General features: G+C 39.9%; 1 protein-coding gene across 3 annotated transcripts in view; it reads left to right on the forward strand.

Moving 5' to 3' along the window:
* The first annotated feature begins 4,306 nt into the window (after window positions 1-4,306).
* ASMTL (acetylserotonin O-methyltransferase-like) overlaps window positions 4,307-18,707 on the forward strand; it is a 57,031-nt gene continuing 42,630 nt past the window's right edge. The window contains exons 1-6 of one of the 3 annotated variants that reach the window (XM_019529395.1): window positions 4,307-4,494; window positions 8,169-8,300; window positions 10,081-10,128; window positions 10,715-10,779; window positions 14,344-14,405; window positions 17,998-18,106. In XM_019529395.1, the coding sequence (XP_019384940.1) occupies window positions 4,402-4,494; window positions 8,169-8,300; window positions 10,081-10,128; window positions 10,715-10,779; window positions 14,344-14,405; window positions 17,998-18,106 (509 nt within the window). In that variant the 5' untranslated portion in view covers window positions 4,307-4,401. Of the gene's footprint in view, window positions 4,495-6,333; window positions 6,391-8,168; window positions 8,301-10,080; window positions 10,129-10,714; window positions 10,780-14,343; window positions 14,406-17,997; window positions 18,107-18,707 lie in introns of those variants that run through there. The other 2 variants (XM_019529396.1, XM_019529397.1) reach the window with 2 other exon arrangements.

Here is an 18,707-nt window from a genome sequence, read left to right on the forward strand (position 1 = left end):
AGGAATCAAGTCAGTTATCTGCTACTAACCAGTGCTGTAAACACAACTGTAGAACAACTTATTCAGGTGCTAACTAATCCAATCCTGCAGCTGGTTACACAGACATGCTGATTCTAAAAAAGATGGCTGGACATAGCCACCACCACTTACACTCTGGGAAAGAGGGATTTCCTGCTATTCCTGGAGTACTTTTTCAGATCTAAAGTGGGTTATAACAGCAAGGTTTACAGAAAAGAAAAATCTCTGGACCAGCAATTACAGCTCATATTGGATATCCCACTATAATGATAGAACTGGCTAATTAAAATGAATCTATAACATTTGATTAATACATTTTTGGAGATTTCCTATTTCCACATTGTCGTTAAATACAGTTCTGTTGGACCTGTAATCCACTCATATATGTTATAACCTACTTAAGGTTTCAACTCCAAGTTTGGAAACTATTAAGTATAAATACTTTTGTTAAGAATGGTTCATTTAGGTTCCTTTGGGCCTAAGATATATTGATCCATACAATATTATCACAAGAATCTCTAAATGTGTGAAACATGAAAAGGTAATATATATGCATCAGACTTGTATTGGTTGATTTTTAGATAGGAGACAAAAGGAGAATACATTCTGGTGACTGCAAATAGTTTCACAAAATTCACTTAGGCATCGCGCAAAACAAATAGATCTAGTGAAAATGGATCTAGTGAAAGTGATTTTCTCTAAGATAATTTAATTTTCTTCCCAGACTCACCATGACCACAGGAATTAATCAGAGGCTTGGGCTTTTTTTGATAATAACAAACAAACAAAACACAAAAAACAAGCAAAACAAAATCCTCCAATATAGAACAACTACTTAAATAAATCTAGCTAGACAGTAGATCATTTTGGACACTAATGTTTACAAATCTACAGACTGAAAATGACTACGTTAAGCTTGGAGAGGACATCGGGGAAGAATGAGGAGGTGGATCTCCTTTGGGGCTGAGGCAAGGTGGTAGGAATGGGGTAGGCAGGGAGTAATGGGGGGAAAGGTTTCTTGTAGCTGGATGCAAGTGGTGGCTGGGACGTGTAGCTGAGATTGATGGGAGGGTTTACTTGGGTGAGACAGCCAGGGAGGTGGTGTTTGGGGGTAGGAGGAGTTGGAGTTCTCACGTTTTGGGGTGTTGGTGAATCCTGTCATTTGTTTATTGTCAGCTGCTCTGAGCCCTTTGGAAAGGGCAGGATGTAAATCTCATGAATAAACTCACTTTTTTAATATTTAAGTTCTGTTGAACAATATCCTTTTTAACTAGAAGGGAGTGTGAGGTTCCTGGAGCTGATCTTTTAAAAATGGGCTCAGATTGTCCAGAGATAGATTGTCTCTAATACTGGTGTACTGATGTATTCTTAAAACATCCCTATACATTACATAAGGGAAATGATTACTCTTTTTACAAATAGTGAGGACACAGCTAATGAGCAATTACAAGGCTTCAGGGTTCTGTAGGATGTCTTTTAAAAAGTCTGGATTTCTATAATGAAGATTTTCCCTGAAAAATTGAATCTTGTATTTAGTATGTAATATTTCTCCTCTATAGGGACTTCACTGGAATCCTGCAAGCTTATTGTGGAAGTGTGGGTGGATGGGGAAGGAGCAGGGGGGTTTATAGTTCCCTTGCACAATAAGTATTAGAACTTGTAGAGACAGTATATCTGAGTAAAGCAACTGAAAATTTCAACTGGAGAAATTTATTCTGAATCTATATTGCTGTAGAGAAGAGTAGAACTTGATCCTCTCTTACACTTTACAGATGAGGTGGGTGTGAGAATGTAGAAAAGAAAGCAGGAATATAGAACTAAAATAACAGATCTTAGGATACAGGATAAACCTCTGCAGTTCAGAGCTCCAGTTCTTACTCTGCTTTTTAAAAATACAGTGGGCATTTGAAAAAGTCAACAGTTTCATAACTAACCTTGGACAAGCTAAACTTTGACCAGCTCAGCCAGCTTAGATAGGTATTTTTCTGATAACTACTGGTGTCATTGTTCTTCATCTCAGTCAACTCATGGAGTCTCATACTTATTCCTCTAACTTCTGAAAATTTGCCATTGAGTAGTTTATAACGATTACCTGTCACATCACCTCCTGTGTTAGCTTACTTGTGATATTGCTTGGCTTGTTCACATAGAGTTTTTTGAACTTTGTAAACCTTCATAACTAACTTAGCAGCTAGGTAGAGTAACAGGAGGGAGGGCTTTAAAATGTTTTATTTGTTACTTTTTGCATTCGTAGTGCACTTAAATATACAACCCTTTTCTGGACAAAATATGTCAAAGAAGGCTAGAAGTTATGCCCTTTTTCAAAATTAAAGCAATAGACAAAACATAATAAGGGCAAAATTCCTCGTGATTTTCACCTAAAGGAACCTCTATAAACTATCTGCTTTTGTTACCAGAGAAATTATAGTCTTTCAGTTACCTCCTCTATTTGTCTGAGGTGTCTGCATTCTTATGGAACAGACTCCAGAACATATAGAAACTCAACTACCTGCATGATTTTTTAAAGCAAAAAAATCCTACTGCAAATCAAGAGGATAGCTGACAAATAGGAGTGTAGACAAAGGGGGGAAAAATTGCTTCCCTGATTTGAGGGGTGTCAAAAATATGGTTTGAGGGCCAGATTCAGCCTGCAGAGCCCTATTGCCCCTAGCGCTGCCTGAGTCTCAGCAGACTCACATGCCACCAGACCAACCCTGTGCATGGGGCCTAGGACATGCACCACACATGGCACCACACATGGCACCCACTGCAGCTGTGGTACAAGCAGCACCCACTGTGGGACCCATGCTGCTACTGTTATGCCACTACATCTCGGTATCAACATTGACTTTTATGAGTTGTTAGAAAACTTGAGCTTCTCACAGTTCTTAATTCCTTCATGTGAACCCACAACTGCCAACTGAAATATACTGTGAATATATTTCTGCAGTCTCTTTGACCCATCATCGTCATTAGTTGAAGGTATAGGGAGAGGTGTTGCACTTTGCACCCTTGTGCAGGTAATGCTGGTTTCCACCCCAAAACCTGAAGCTCTCACAAGACTTGTGTTAATTTAGGCTACCTCAGTGTAAAAGCATTCATCTGTCTCAAATGTCTCCCCTAACCTTAAAATCTCTGAATGAATTAAATTATTCTATAAGAATAGTTTGGCTCATTGTCATGGGATGGACTGTAAGTAATTATCAACAGCTCAGGGGTGAGGTCACAGGCCAGCTTACAAGGAATTATAGATAATATCTAGAACCCCTCATTCAAAATGTCATTCCTGTAAAAAAAAAAGACCAAATTTGCACATCTTTCATTTTTTTCTGTATGTCTAAAAACTATACAAGGCATTTGCACTGTGTTTTGGGTTGTTTTTTTTTTTTTCAAATGCATAGTTTCCCTGCTTATTTCTGCAGGTTATCTCGTGTTTCTAAAGAATTTCTACCGAGGTGTATCTACATGGACTATGATAACTTCCCACAGTTGTCTTCAAACAGGCGAGACATTTGGGCTCGGTACTGAAGAAGGTTTATATTCTCCAGCTTTTGAAAATCCATGCCAATGCTTTTGGAGGATTTAGATGGGAGGGAGTGTGTGTATGTGTGTGAAATATATATAGATATATATGTGTGTGTGTGTGTGTAAAAGATAGACAGGTGTCTATATTTCACACACACATCTATTTATATATAATTTCACACATACACACACATATACATGCATGTGTGAATACACAACGATTCTCAACCAGGGTGCCTTGATATCCTTTCAAGTGTGCACAAACAGGATTCACAGGAAAAACTCAGGGGAAATCCACACACAAAATCCATAGGGTCAAAACTTGCAGCAGGGCACACTGGTTTTCTCAGCTCTTTGCAACAGAAGAATCAATTACTTTATTATTTTTCTGTAACTAAAAAAAAAAAGAAAGGAAAACTACGAGCCGGCATTTTCTGAACGGGGAGTGCTCGAGTTTAAACCAGTGGTCTAATGAACACGGGCAATGTGTGCGAGCGCAGGCAGCGCTTGCGCTGGCGATATACGAATATGGGTGTGAGAGCACGGGCAGGGCGCGCTGCTGTGTGTGAATATACGGCTGTGTCTGTATGTAGACGTGATTATGGGCGGAGGAGCATCGGGCGGTGAAGGCGGACAGCGTGCGTGTGAGTACGAATGCAGGCAGGGAGCGTGCGTAAATATGTTCGGCGCGTGTGCAGGCGGGCAGCGAGCGTGCGCACGTCTGCAGAGCGCATGCGCATGCGGGCAGTCTGGCGTCTCTGGAGCCCGGGGCGGGGCAGCCGCAGCGTGGGTGACTCCGCTCGGCGCCGTATAAACGCGTCCTGCCCCCGCGCCGCTTACCTTGGTCTGTTGGCGGGCATGGCGCTGAAGCCGGTGCTAGGGAAGCTGGGCAGCAAGCGGGTGGTGCTGGCCAGCGCCTCTCCGCGCCGGCAGGAGATCCTCTGCAGCGTGGTGAGTGCCCCCTGTCCTTTAGCTGGCACCCCCCCTTCACGTTGTTCTCCTTTAAAGGAGGATCCGTTTTCAAAGTTGGTTCCTGACCCTTTCGTGTATGTGCTTGCGGCCTACTTCTGGGGTTGAGAAACGCACTAAGCTGCGGCCTGCTCTAGCCCAGCAACACGAGTTAGGGACCCCGGGTCCGAGCAAAGCCTGCCCGGGAGTGGTGTCGCTTCGAGCCGCGCAACAAGGACTTCAGCCCAGTTCCCCACATCCAGGTGCAAGGCTGTCCAGGGGTGAAGAGCTCCGGGAGCTGCCCAAAACTCATGTGTGACAAGGCCCTAGTGCAACACGTATCTTTCTCCAGTTAAAAAGAAGCTAGAAGCTTTGGGAATGGCGGTGTATTGCTGGGTTTTGCATGGAAGCCACAGCTATTCTGCCTTCATTGGGATGCCTTGCAAACAGTCTGCAGGGGTGTGAAATAAGAGTTGTGTGGCCAGGAGAGGTTGGCAGACAGCAGAGTTGCAAAAGACAGACTAGCTTGACTAGGCATACACCCAGATGCTGAAATGGGAGAAAGGGTCCTTAACGGCTAGGATTACCATATGTCCAGGCTTTCCAGGGCACATCCTCTTTTTTTGTGCCCCTCTCCTCATGTCTGGGAGGGTTTTTATAATGTGGACAAACGTCCAGTGTTTTTTTGCTTTGCCTCCACTTTTCCTGGGCCCAAGCAGCTTGAATGCCTCCGACTGGGTGCAGTGGGCAAAGTGCCAGCTCCCTCCCCTCCCCCCCTTCTGATGTCCTCTTTTTTTTTGATTCTGGAAATATGGTAGTCTAATACTTGTGGAAGAGTTTAGAAGCTATCAGGTAGACGGTTATGAGGCATGAGGTTACGTAGTTTCCTCGGCTCTATCGGTCTAGAAATGCTGCTGTCTTTGACAGGTTTTAAACTTTGGGTGGAGCGGGAATTGGAGGGAGGTGCAAGTACATTGCGGCCCCCCCCCCCCCCTCGCGAATCTGCCCTTGGGTGTCCCAGTGCTCCTGCTGGGATGTAAAGCTGCAAGTTCCTGGCTTGAGGGTCTTGCCCCTCTGCTTAGGGTCAGGCTGGTTGTCATATTTGGGGTCAGGAAGGTATTTTACCCTGTGGTCAGAGTGGTAAGGGCTGTGAGGGCTTTTTGACTCTATAGCCAGGGAGTAGCTCTTCACCTGAGATCTCTTGACAACCTTTTACAGAAGCAGGATGCTGTGTTCTTCTTGCTTTTACCTGTGGCTGGTTATGTCACTGTCTTGTGGTGTTGTTTCAGGGTTGATTGTAGTTTTTTAAGGTGTTTTGATTATTGATCTATATAGGATGGTTTGGATAGGGATGATCCTGCCTCAGGCAGGGGTGTGGAGTAGAATTTAGATGACCTCCTGGAGGTCCTTGCCAGCTATCCCACTCTTTGATCCTATAAGGAAGGAAGCTCTGGGAATTGTGCAGATCTGGGGTTCTTGGGCCCAAAGTGCAACATATGGAGCTTGTTGGGTCAAGGGAGCAGGTGGGTTATCAGCAGGACAGTCTTGATCTGAGCTGCCAGGCCAGAGGGGGGAGAGATCTTCTGAGCCAGTCACCCGTATAACCTGTAGTCAGTGAAATGTGTGAAGGTAGAAAATAAGATGCCAGGTCCATAATCGGTGGTAATGACTGACTGGACGTTAGTCAGTGTTAATGGGTAGATTTATGATTCTTTGCACTTGAAGATGTGGCCCAGTAAACTAGTTTTGTATTGCTGTGGGTTGGAATCTCAGGGCTGGGGTGAGGGGGAACCCTCTTTACGTTATACAGTGCTGTAGTACTTGCTCTCATTTTTTATATTTGAACCTATTGGGCATCCTGGTGAGCACATCATGATTGCTGCTGTAACCTGTGAGATGGTCTGGTTTTACTTTTGCCTACCAGCAATTAATGTTTCTATTTTTAGGAGTGCATATGTCAACACTTCCAATAAACGTATGCTTTTCCTCCTTCCTTTTGGGGGGAAGGTGTGTTTTTAATGTGGTTGTTTTTTGGGGGGGTTATGCCCCTGTCCCTCAATCATCTATTCTCTAGAACTGAGTTTCTCTCTCTAGCCTTGTTTTGTTCTTTGCTGTCTATTTGATAATGTATCCCATACACTTATTAACCTTTGGGTAATACAGCAAAATACATAAATGAATGAAAGGACCAGTCACATAGTCTTGCACTACTTTGCAGCAGTAATTATTCCAGCAGTGACAAGTCCCAGACTTGTTGAAACAATACTCCTATAATTAATAGGGTATAGTGGCTAATGATTCTTCAGTGTGTTAAGGATTCATGCCTATGGTGCTAAAGATACTCTTATTGCCTCTGGGGATCACCTGAAAATGAATGGGACTTCAGGTGAAGTAATAATCAAGAAAGACAATCCACCACAGTTTTTATATTACTTTTTTTTTTTTTTTAAGTAGTCTCAAAGTGCATAGTACTTAGAAAAACACACTCTGAAGCAGCAGCCTTTGTGGTGTAAATGGTGTAAATGGAACAAATAGAAACTCATTGGGAAGACCTTGAGTTAGGGAGGTTACATGAATATAGCAGTTTCCAAACGCATGTATCTCATCTAATCAAGATGGCTCATTATTAGTATACTTGGTGGAAGAAATGCTGGAATGTACATGATACATGGGGATGAAGAGGGATATGAGAGCAAGTTAGGAAGAAATGGGTGAACTGAAGTAGTGAAAGAACTGTTGCATACAGTGATTTAAGTCTCTTGAGTGCAGTCTTGCTCCTACTGAAGTCACTAGTAAAACAAGATCAAGTCTTGCCTCAAAGCTACAGACTCAAGGAAGAAACCTGTGAAGCAAGGTTGCTGTGATAAAGCTACATGTATGTGATCTAGTTATGAATGTCTGCTTCTATATTTTGGATTCCCGTTTCCATTAAAGGATGTACTATAAAACTATAAAAAAAACCTTTTGCACAAATAAACACATGAGGCTAAAGAAATGCTCATTAAAGGCCATAAAACCAATATAATTTAATTGGAAAGAACACAAATCTTATACAGGAAGATGTCAGAAGATCCTACCAGAACAGGTTTTTTTTTTTTTTTTTTGTACGTGCTTAAATGAATAGGTGATGGAAGTAAAAAGACTGCATGCATACCAAATGTAAAAGCTGAATGCTTTCCTGGATTGTATTTCTTCACTTTTATATGGAGCTGTTTGCTTATTGAAAATTTTAATTTACAACAGGTTACTGAGTATTGCTGACACAATGGACATAGCTTATAAAATAAGGAAAAATAAACCCTTATACTGACTTAAAGAGTAAAACTTACAATGTTTGTATTGGACTGTGAAATTCTCAGTAGATTTGTAGTAATAAAGAAAAACTAGTAGTAATATAAGTTTAAAAAATTATCTGTATTTTTAAAGATGCTTGCAATCTGTAGTTGACCTTTTAACATGGTAAACCAGAAAGCTTTCTGTAATATTTCTCAGGTAAATTTATTTTAGCTTCTATGCACCTCTATCTTACTATTAATACTTCTTGATTAAGTACTACTTAACAACAAAACCAAGCAAAAACCATATTTATTTCACTCATTTAATTTCTTGCTTTTGCAGGTTCCCTCTAATATACTGGAGTGAGGCTCACTGCTCTATTTTTACTTCCTATCATGTAGGGCCTCCGATTTGAGGTGGTTCCATCATGGTTTAAAGAGACGCTTGAGAAGTCATCTTTTGCAACCCCTTATAAGTATGCAATAGAAACAGCAAAGCAGAAGGCACTTGAAGTGGCAAATAGAATGCATGTAGTAAGTCATTTATTTCAGTAATCAACTTTTGTGAGGTAGGTGGGTGTTGTAGCTATTATTAAACTGAATGCATCGATAAATTCATTTCAAAGCACACTTGACTCATTTTAAGGTGGACTGATATTTTTCCTGCATGTTGTTGCTGACAGTTACCAGCTGAAATGGATTAGTCTTGGCAGGAGGCAGTGCAAAGCCTTCAGCTTGTAGAGTGTCTGCTGCTGTTTTTGCAGAGGTGTAATTGTCCATTCTTTTCAAGAGCCTACAACCAATTGGTTTAAGTTTTAAAATCAGCAGATTGTGTGCTGGTCTTTTTCAGGTACTTGATTAGAGATGCAGTTTCATTTAGGTCCCACCGAAGACATGTTGACAATATACCTAGTTCCTCAGCATCTTGAAATATCATTGAATAAGAGATGTAACAAGAGTGAGCAGTCTAAGCCTTCATAAATGAAGGGGGAAAACTAACATTTGCTCTCTCTCCTAACAACGTGAGCAAAGGCATCTTGTCTGTCCCTCTGTAAAGTTCATAGTGAAGGCAACAACAGCCTGGGATAGTATTGCTATGGATACTTGATTTGATCCATTACCCTGTAATATGCTCAGCCAGCAAGTATGGCTATTTCTGTGCCATGACCTAGTCTGAAGTCCAGCTAATTGAAAAACCTGATTATAGAACGTCATATCCTGTTGGACTTGCCAACATATCCTTCATGACCTTTATCCTGGAAGATAGGAATAATGGCTCACTGACCCTCTGTGCGGGGTCAACTTGGGGATGCTGAAAACTTCAAATAAACCCTGTTGCCAAATTAAATGGCTTCTCAGAGCAAATATTGCAATAGCTCCATGGTAAATGGTTACTCAAATAGTACTTGTTTATGTCTGGTTTTTTTGTTTTGTTTTTTTTAGGTTGTGTGCTGTGTTAGCAGATAGTAGACTTGTAATTGCAAAATTTTTCCAGTTAAAACTTGCAAAATTTAAAAGATACTACTGCTGCTTTTATATTAAACCATAGTTACTGTTTTCCAGACTTGGCTGTGTTCTTCCTAGCAGATACATTCTTTATTTCTACTTTAATAGTTAGACTAGATCCTCTTCATTATATGAAAGCAAGCTGCTTTAAACAGTATATTGTATATAGAGTTGTCTCCATCTCAAATAAGTAAATGCAAGTCCTAGCTATATTTTAGCTTTAATCTGGCAAATTGTAGGGCAAGTATTTGAATTAACAAAAATAAAGTATAGGAAAGCAAAACAAAACTGGACTGCAAAAACAGCTTGCAGTTCAAGAAAGGGAAAAAAGAAAGGGTGGGGAGGAACCTATAGCTCCAGACCTCTGTGAGTTTTTTGTATTTAAACTTGAGTGACTGAGCACTGTGCTAGTAATATGTACCAAATCGGCAATTCTGGTCTCAAACATGACTGGAATTGCGGAGACCCCAAATTTAATCTCTTAGTGACTTGCAGTCTACTTGGCTTACGGGAAAAACTATTTGATTTTTCTACTGCCCATCCTGAAACTCCACATGAACCCTGCGGATCAAATTGAGCACTTTGCTTTATGTACTTCTTACCAATAACTTCCTGTAGGTAAAATGCTGGTCTTGGTTACACCTGTCCAGACCTCCTCCATAGACTAGTGCTTGCACATCTCTAAATAATGTGGGAGAGTAAACCACCGGTTCTTCTCATGGATGGTAATATGAATCAGTATCTTTAACAGTTTTTTCCACTGTGGATTTACAGTCTTTTTTTAGAAATATTCTCTCTGCCTTTCTAGAAACACCTTAGAACTCCAGATATTGTCATAGGAGCAGACACTATTGTGGTAAGAATTCTGTTTTGTTCTTTTTTTCTCATTTGTGGTGCACTTGAATGACTCGACTCAATTTTTCTCCCCCCACCCCTTCCCCTCCAGTCTTACATTATTTCTCTTGTATACTTTCTAATACCAAGTGACAGACAGTAGGTCCCCACCTGGATTTTATTGAGACTTTTATTCCATAATTCACACTGAGCTCTGTATTTGGGGAGAGGCACTTGGTTATGAGACTGTGTGTACATCGGGAAATGAGAATGATGCTCAGTGTCCTGTGGTGGCTATTTAGCAGTGCCATTTAAGTGGCACTTTCTCTTTTACTGGTAGCCTCAGGAGGGAGGACAATATTAGTAGAGGCTAAATTATCCTCTTACCTTTACAGATCTAACTGCCAAAGGAAGGAAAGAAAGCTTGGACTGATATCCACTTTATATTTTCAAAAAAGGAGGAGGGTCGGGGGGGGCTTGCTTCTCCAAGGTTTGTTGACAGGTCTTTAGTTGGCTGATATTGCTTAGGGGGCCAGGTAATGCCATGGAATGAAACCTGTTTAAGCAGTTTCAGCAGAGAGGCAGAACTTTTTGTCTTTCCATTTCAGACTGTTGATGAACACATTCTGGAGAAACCAATTGATAAACAAGATGCATACAGGATGCTGTCAAGGTTTGTAGCTTTCAGTAGGCTGTTAAACAAGTCAGGCTATTCAAAATAATGCTTTGAAAAGTGGTTGTAGATGTGCAGATTCTCTAAACTCATACATGCAGGTATGTAAAACTTACCACTTGCATTATCACAAAGTATTAATATGTTAAAGGAGGTTTTTTGAGTTTTTTTTATGGTGTGTGTGTGTGTGTATATAGTGATCATTATTTTGACTCTTCTAACTGACCTTTTGACATCTCAACTATAAAGTTAACTAATGTAGTTTCTTCCTATCTTTACTGTTTTCCTAATCTATTATAACCTCTTAAAATGAAGCAGATGTTTAGTTATTGGACCCTTGCTTTCTCTTGCATACAGAGTTGGTGTTTGTGAGGAATTTGGAGAAAGCTAATCAGGAACTTGTTTATTTGTATTCTTCTGTATATCGGCAAATTTTATTTTATTTTTTTTATTGTACTTTAGGCAAGAGAAAAACTTTTTTTTTTTTCCTTTTTTGCTTACCTTGTTATACCTTCTTATCAATTTTTGGAATCTTTCCAGTAATCTTGGGCCTCCATTCCTCTTTGTGGAACACTTTTTTGATCCCTTAAGTTTTAATGATGCCATACTCTCCATTTTGGAGCCTCTCTTTCTTGCATTTACAAGCTGTTTCTTTAAAGTTTGTTGCCATTTTTTTTAGTGGCGGCCTTAGAGGAGGGAAAACTGTGCGACTGCCGGGGGCCCCAAAATTTTGCGGCTAATGCCTGACTTGCTTGTAGGTCATCAGAACTAAAGCCTCTAAGGGGTCCCAAATGACTTGCCCAGGGCCCCAGCAACTCTAAGGCCGCCACTGCCATTTTTAAGCTCTAATTACACAGTCCTGGAAGCTGTGATAGGCTAATACAGTAGTTCTTATTTGATCTCTCTAATGTTGGCTTGTTTATCCTGTTCTGATGCTTTAAAGGAGAACTTAGATTTGTACTTTATCTGAAGAAAACTACTTTGCCTTGCATGATAACTTGGTGTCCTTCTATTTTGGAGGACTTGCAATTCTGCACAAAATATACCATAACAAACATCTAACACTTCCATGCTGCTTGTCAATAGTGAGACAGTTATGGTTTATGTAACTTTATTATATCAATGTTCTATTTTACAAAAAACCCATAATCGTATTACAAAAGAGAATTTCAGAATTGGATTACCTCTGATTTGCATTACTATCACCACAAATGGTCTTTTAAAAAACATAGATATCCATTCAGTATACCTGAAACTTTTTTTTTTTCCAGTTAATCCCTTCTAGGGTTAATATTCTGTCAGTATTATTAATACAAATTCTTGTTTGGTTTGTGTAAACTAATCATCATGATCAGTCATACAGACTCTTAAAGGGCCAGTTGCAGATTTTCTTACATGGAGTAATACTTCATTTCTCAAGTAATCCCATTGACTTTAACACCACTCAGTGTAATATTTTAGTTGAATTTTTTTTTATTTTTTTTAATAATTGTGTCAAAGATCATTTTAAGGTATTCCATATTTGTTTTTCTAATATTGCATTATTAATATACGTTATGGCTACACTTCATAGATAAAAAGCAAAAATGATCAGCTGCTTGTTAAGTTTATTAGCAGTTGTGTAAGTATAAGCTCAGCGTTCCCTGAGAAACATCCATCGCTTGTTCTGGAGAATAAAATCCTTTTGCTATAAAACAGCAAGTTTGGCTTTGCACGCTGCCCTGCCACCAACTCGAGCCTAATTTAAAAGCATTGCCCCTAACAATGAGTAAAGATATTTGTGTCCCAGTTATGTTTTGGGGGTCCATGGGGTTTCACAAATATTTTGTTGTACAGCTATGGCATGCATGTTCTTGTTGGAAAGAATATGTTGGGTTGTATCCATTTACATCACCTATCACCATGTAGATTGTTGTGTGGTTTATGTACGTCTTCATAGTTTTGGAGGTGGTTTAGCTGAGGAACTTAGGGATGTATATTTAAAGGTGATTGCTCCTCCTGGATACAAGCAGGAGACATTACTGAATTGGCACTCGGTGTTGCCTACCTGTAATGGGAAAATCAACTCCCCCATATGAAAGGCAGCTGAGGGAGATGTGCCATCACTAGCAGAGGAATACCAGACGTCTCAAAGACAAGACCGTTCTGGAGGCTTCTGACTCCATAAGCAACTAGTATAATGTTAGGGGCTATCCTGGAGGCTCTTTACTGTCTAGTAGGAGAGAATCATGGGCTTTTTGATCCCAGGCTTTGAGGTTCAGGGGTTCCAGGAGCCAGTGCTGGCGGAATCACTAGCTGAATTCCAGAGATATTCCTTGGATAACTTTTTTCTTCTATGTAATAAATCCTTCTGTTCTTCTGTCTACTCTTTCCATAAGCAGTCAGTAGAGAGTTTCAGATGATTCACACTAGCTCTTTATATGCAAAGGGGGACCTAACATTTCTTTCACAAGCTAGAGCTGTCAGAGTCCTTACTGTAGCTGTGGAGTCTAGTATAAGGGCAGTGGAATAGAGGCTTTTTGGGGTAAAGAGTTATTCCAGGGCAACCTCAGTCTGTTTCTTGGTACAAGAGACAGTACATTGGGAGAAGTGTGAGGTTCTGGGGTCCCCTACAAATAGATTACTGACTCTTTTTTTTAGCGGTAACCTGCCATGTCATTAGGCTGATTTGAAATATATGCGAATACTCGCTCATGTACTACTTGGCACGAAAAAAGGCTGTATAACCTAGGTGTTGGTATCTGGTTACAGAAATTATAATGTGGGGTTTTTTTCTATTTTGTCGGATGGCTGCATCTCTTCTGGCGTTGTAAATGCTGACATCACCAGCTATCTAACCCCTGAAGAGCCAGCAGGCATTTATCCCTTTGGGACACTAGGCGCATCCCCACAAGCAGGAACGTGTGACGCCTCAAAGCCTTTTGAGGCACTGTGAAATGCACATGGTGCTTGTGATTGCTTGTTTGCCATTCTTCATATTTGTAGCAGTGGCAAAACTGGATACTGGGAATTCCTGGTATTTAAAAAACCCATGCCGGAAAAAGAGCAGGATGGTGTGTGTGGCTGCAGTGTGCACCACCCAAAACCAGAGCCTGGACAGACAGAACTATGATCTGGCTGCCAGCTGGGCTCTGGGTGCCCAGATTGCTGCAGTCATGGGAGGCCCCCAGGACCCTAGGTAAGACTGCTGGGGGCAACTCGGGTGCCACTGCTTGTCGCTGGGGAGATGCGTGTTCCTACTCATGGGGACATAACCTGTGTGTTGGATTTGGTAGTTTCTAAAAACCTTCCATAGTGGGGGGGGGGGTTTGTTGTTTTTGGGGGGGTTTGCCTTTTTATCACTTTGAGGGGTGAAAGAAGTATAAATCCAAGCCCTGTATATTATATATAGGAAATCATAGCGCTGTTTGTAGTTTTCCAGGCCTTGCTTATTTCACTGGGCAACCGACTTTGGTATAAGTAATGCATCTTTGTATTATTAAGACTTTTTGCAAATGACAGATTTCATAAAGTTATTGTCTGAATTGTAATTTTCTTTTTTTTTTTTTTTTTCCTTTTTTATAGGCTGAGTGGGAAGGAACACAGTGTCTTTACAGGAGTGGCTATTGTTCATTGCAACAGTAAAGGTAATTACAGAGTAGAGATGCACTTTATAAAAGTCCAAGTATTTTATACGCATCCATAGCCTAAATAGGAGGTTAGAGTCTTTTGGTAGAGGGTCTATTTCTGCTCCCCTTGTCAGTTGATTAAATAAACAGCCCCACTAAAACACAAACTTTATAATGACTGACTCCGGAACTCATGCTAAGCTTGGGCCTACTAAAAGTTAAAATACAGAATAGTAATGCTAACTGCATTACGCAGAAGGATGCAAGTTCATGGCTAGGCCATCTAAGAAGGAATAATGAAGTATCTCTTCCAGCTTATCTTGCTATATTCAGAATGATTTCAAGCAGACTCTTGGTTGTCTGGTGTGTAACCATATGAAATATCTATCCTTGATTAATTAGTATGGTAAATATTTCTTTTGCGACTAACTCATGTTTATGTGCAGGAAGAGACACTTTCCATTATGTAATGTCTCCTCCTGATTTTTAGAATGGTTTTCCTGGCTGTTAATCAGTTTCTTGATGTTTCAAATTGGATACCTTCTTCGGTAAGAAGAGGTTAACTCATTCAAATTAAAAATTCCTGATAACAGTAATGAGCAGGCTTTTCCTGTCAATTACTGCTTGGGACGCTCTTGATTTACACAACTAAAGAATGCTTTGAGGATGCTAAACTAAGGGTATAAAAAGGCAGTAAAACAGCTCATGCGCTTCAAGAGTGAGAAGTCTCTGACACCAGTTGCCGAAGAGCCCGACTGACTTGAGAAGTTGAAGAGAAACAGACTGCCTCTTTGTCACCTGTTTGAGAATTCATCACTTTATAGCTAATTACTGGACTTTGATTTTGTTTAGGCTCACTTAACTTGGCTTGATTTACTACGAGTATTTAAAATCTTTTTGTCACTCATCGAACAAGGTGTTGTATCATTCCCTGGGCTAGTCCAGAATCCTAGGTTTTTATTGCTAACACTTTGTACATCTTGCACAGCCTTCATCCAAGGAGTATGAGGCACAGTAGTCACTTCAGTGGTGCTAAATGTACAAGAATATTTTTTCGCTATTCTGGGTATTGGATTAGACTTGGGAGTATGATCCTGTAGAACATGTGAGAGGCGGTAGAATCTGGCCCATAGTTAATTTCTTGTTTGTGTTTGTTTGGCTTATTTTGAGAATTGTGGTTCCGTAGAGTAGACATAACATGAAGATTATCTAGTGTTTTCAATACTTAAATGGTAGAAAGAGATTAGTAGAAACAGGTTTCCTTTGTTAATAGTTTTCTTTTTAATAGTAGTCCTTTTTTAAATAAATCTCCTTGGGTGCTGGATTAAATAAAAGGCAGTGTATTAAGACATTAATTCTGTAAGACTTGAGTTGGACCATTTTGTGTTTAACATCACAGTAAATCTGTTTAACATCACAAAAAAAATCTGACCAATAAGGGATTCTATTTTTAAACTGTTCTGTGTTGTATTATTCCATGGCTTGATTTCCTCTCCTCCCCCACCTTGGTTACAACTCGGTCTAAAAACTGAGAAGGTCGTTCGCTAGTGAAACTCCCTTTATGAGGATCAGATTGCTGAATTTTGACCAGATCTTTTTCTCTGTTTTTATAGATTCTGTATAACACTTATGGAAGCTTCATTCCCTAGAATGGATGTGGTGGCTTTGGGGCTTTTTTTTTTTTGGGGTGGGGGGGTTGCTTTTTAATCTTTGAAAACAAAAGTTTGTCAGTAGGCCCATACTCTTATGAATATAATGTGCGGATGTAGGCAAGAGCCCTGTCTAACAACAGACCAAAAACTTTGAGGGGATTAATACAAACCGTATAAAATGCTAGTAATAACTGTCTATGTAAGGAAGACTAGTCCTGTAGTATTGAGGGCATTACATTAGAGTCTGCTAAACATATGAATTTTTAAGTCACAGTAGAATGTAATTTAAAATATTGTGTACTCAAATGAATATACTTCCCAAAATACTACAGCTGACAAGATCTTTTTACAGCATGTAGTTTTTCAGTTCGTGGGTCATTGGAAACCTAGTTACTGAATTGTTATCTTTAAACAGCAGTCAGATTTTTATAAATGTATATTCTGTTCATATATTATCAACAATATATACTTACACGTGCACACTATTTATTTTAACCAGATGGTTACAAACAAACAAGGTTTGCTGTATGGGAAATGTTCTTAAACTTTTCATTACTCATTATAGCCTTAGATAAAATTCCTCACTATGACTTGTGCTGCAGATCTCTTGCATATTTTGCCTGAGCAACTTCTGCTGCTATCAGAATGCTAGCTGGAGTTCTGCACTGCAAATGAAAAGAAGATATTGATGTGGTAGGGGAAGGGAAGGAAATCAACATGCCTTAAGAAATAAGAACCTGGTTTGATACCAGTATATGTGAAACTTGTAGGCTGTCTCAGACAAAAAACAAAACAGCCTCCCCCTGCCCCATCCAGCTCTAGAAACCAGCCTGAGGCAAGGTTTAAAAAGGGGAGAGAGGATGTTACATTTTAAAAGGAAGCAATTGGTCAGTGGGGACTTCTGGATCAGATTTGCTTTTATGCAGCTGTTGTATGCATATGCATGCAGCTGCAGTTATGTAGCACCCTCTTGGATATAATGGGTCTTTGATGACATCTATGGTGTTAGAGGGTGGTTGCTGTACAGGTTTCCCTTGCTTTATGCAGGTTTGTTATGTGCGAATTTGCTCTCATGTGATCACCCTCTTGATACCAACATTCATTATGTGAGGTAAATTCACTGTTATGCAATCAGTGTGGTGGAAACCTGCAGATGGCTACTTTGTGTGGGGCATTGTGAGAGTGACAGGGACCACAATAATCTCCTGCATGGATCCGTACTCCTTGCTTGTGGTCTGTGATGTGTGATTCTGTAGTTGCCATCCCCATTATGATGGTACACACAAGCAGTGGGCACTGTCTGCTGTTGGAGAGCACCAAAATTATCTTGTAAAAGTGGTAGAAATGGGTCTAGGGGTCAGTACAGTCGATGTCTTGGAACATATCCCTATTTGTTACATAGTAAAGTGGGTTCCCTTTATGTGAATTTGAGTTGTGCACAGTTTTCCAGGAATGCATATACCATATAAAGCAAGGGGAAACCTGTATTTCTTTTACTTGGTGTTGGACATGTGCCATAAATGTGACTTTGCTCAAGTGAGATGTGCTGTCAATGTCAGCAGTTGACCAATAGTTATGCAAGAACAGAATTAATTCTGCAAGCATCCCATTTAGGAAGAAGCTACTACTATCCAGATTTTGACAAATAATGACTTCTCTGGGTAGAGAGATGCTGTGAGGTGAACCTGCAGAAAAAGAGGTGGTAGAGTTCTACTCATTTTGACTTTTTTTTTTTGACTCGCATAGGTCCACTTATCTCCCTCCCTTCTCCCTACTTGTTCCCATTAATTCTAGGAACATCAACATATATATATAATGTCTCTTAAAGGGAATAGTTCAATTTTTATTTTTTTGGTCAGGTAAACAGTGACTGGTACAGTATAGGCTAAAGATAAAACACTGCCTGTTTTATCATTTTTATTCTAATTTCTATCAAATTTTTGTTTTTAACGTTTTAGATAATCGTCTAGAGACTGAAGTCACCGATTTCTATGAAGAGACAAAAGTTAAATTTGCTGACTTATCTGAGGAGCTTTTATGGGAATACATTCACAGTGGAGAACCAATGTAAGTAGTTTTGTGGAAGCCAGCAGCATTGACTTGAATTAAGGCCTTAGAGGGCTCTGAGACTCAATTGTATAGAAGCACTTTGCCATGTGTTCTGAAGAAATTGGTCATAGCTCTATACAGTAGCTGATGCTCTGTGTGAAGCAAGTGATGTGGATATTGTTCTCAGTATTTTACTAGTACAGGAGTTCCCAGTTTAAAAATTGTTAACGATAATTTTTTTTCTCCCCAAGACTTCTAGGAACACTTTCAATACTCCCTTCATTTGAAAATTCAGGCAATAGACAGCACAGTTAAATACTGTAATATTCTGCAATAAGCCAATTTGTATTTTGTATATTACAGAAATGCATGTACATGATGGACATTAGCTAATTATCTTCTTACAGAGTTGCTTACCAGTGTAAGGGCCTAATGCCATTGAAGATATTGGGAAGTAAAAATGATATATTATTAAATTCAGTGGAACTGAATCGCATCAAAAAGTAACTGAAACAACTAGAGGTGATGCGGTCTGTCTGTAGACTTGCTTTTAGTGGGCAGGGACAGCTGTAACGTTCCATGATAGATTCTTCTATAAAGAAACTAATTCAAGAAAAAT

This window comes from Crocodylus porosus, unplaced genomic scaffold (genome assembly GCF_001723895.1).
Source record: "Crocodylus porosus isolate Cpor-Errol unplaced genomic scaffold, CroPor_comp1, whole genome shotgun sequence".
Classification (NCBI taxonomy): domain Eukaryota; kingdom Metazoa; phylum Chordata; order Crocodylia; family Crocodylidae; genus Crocodylus; species Crocodylus porosus.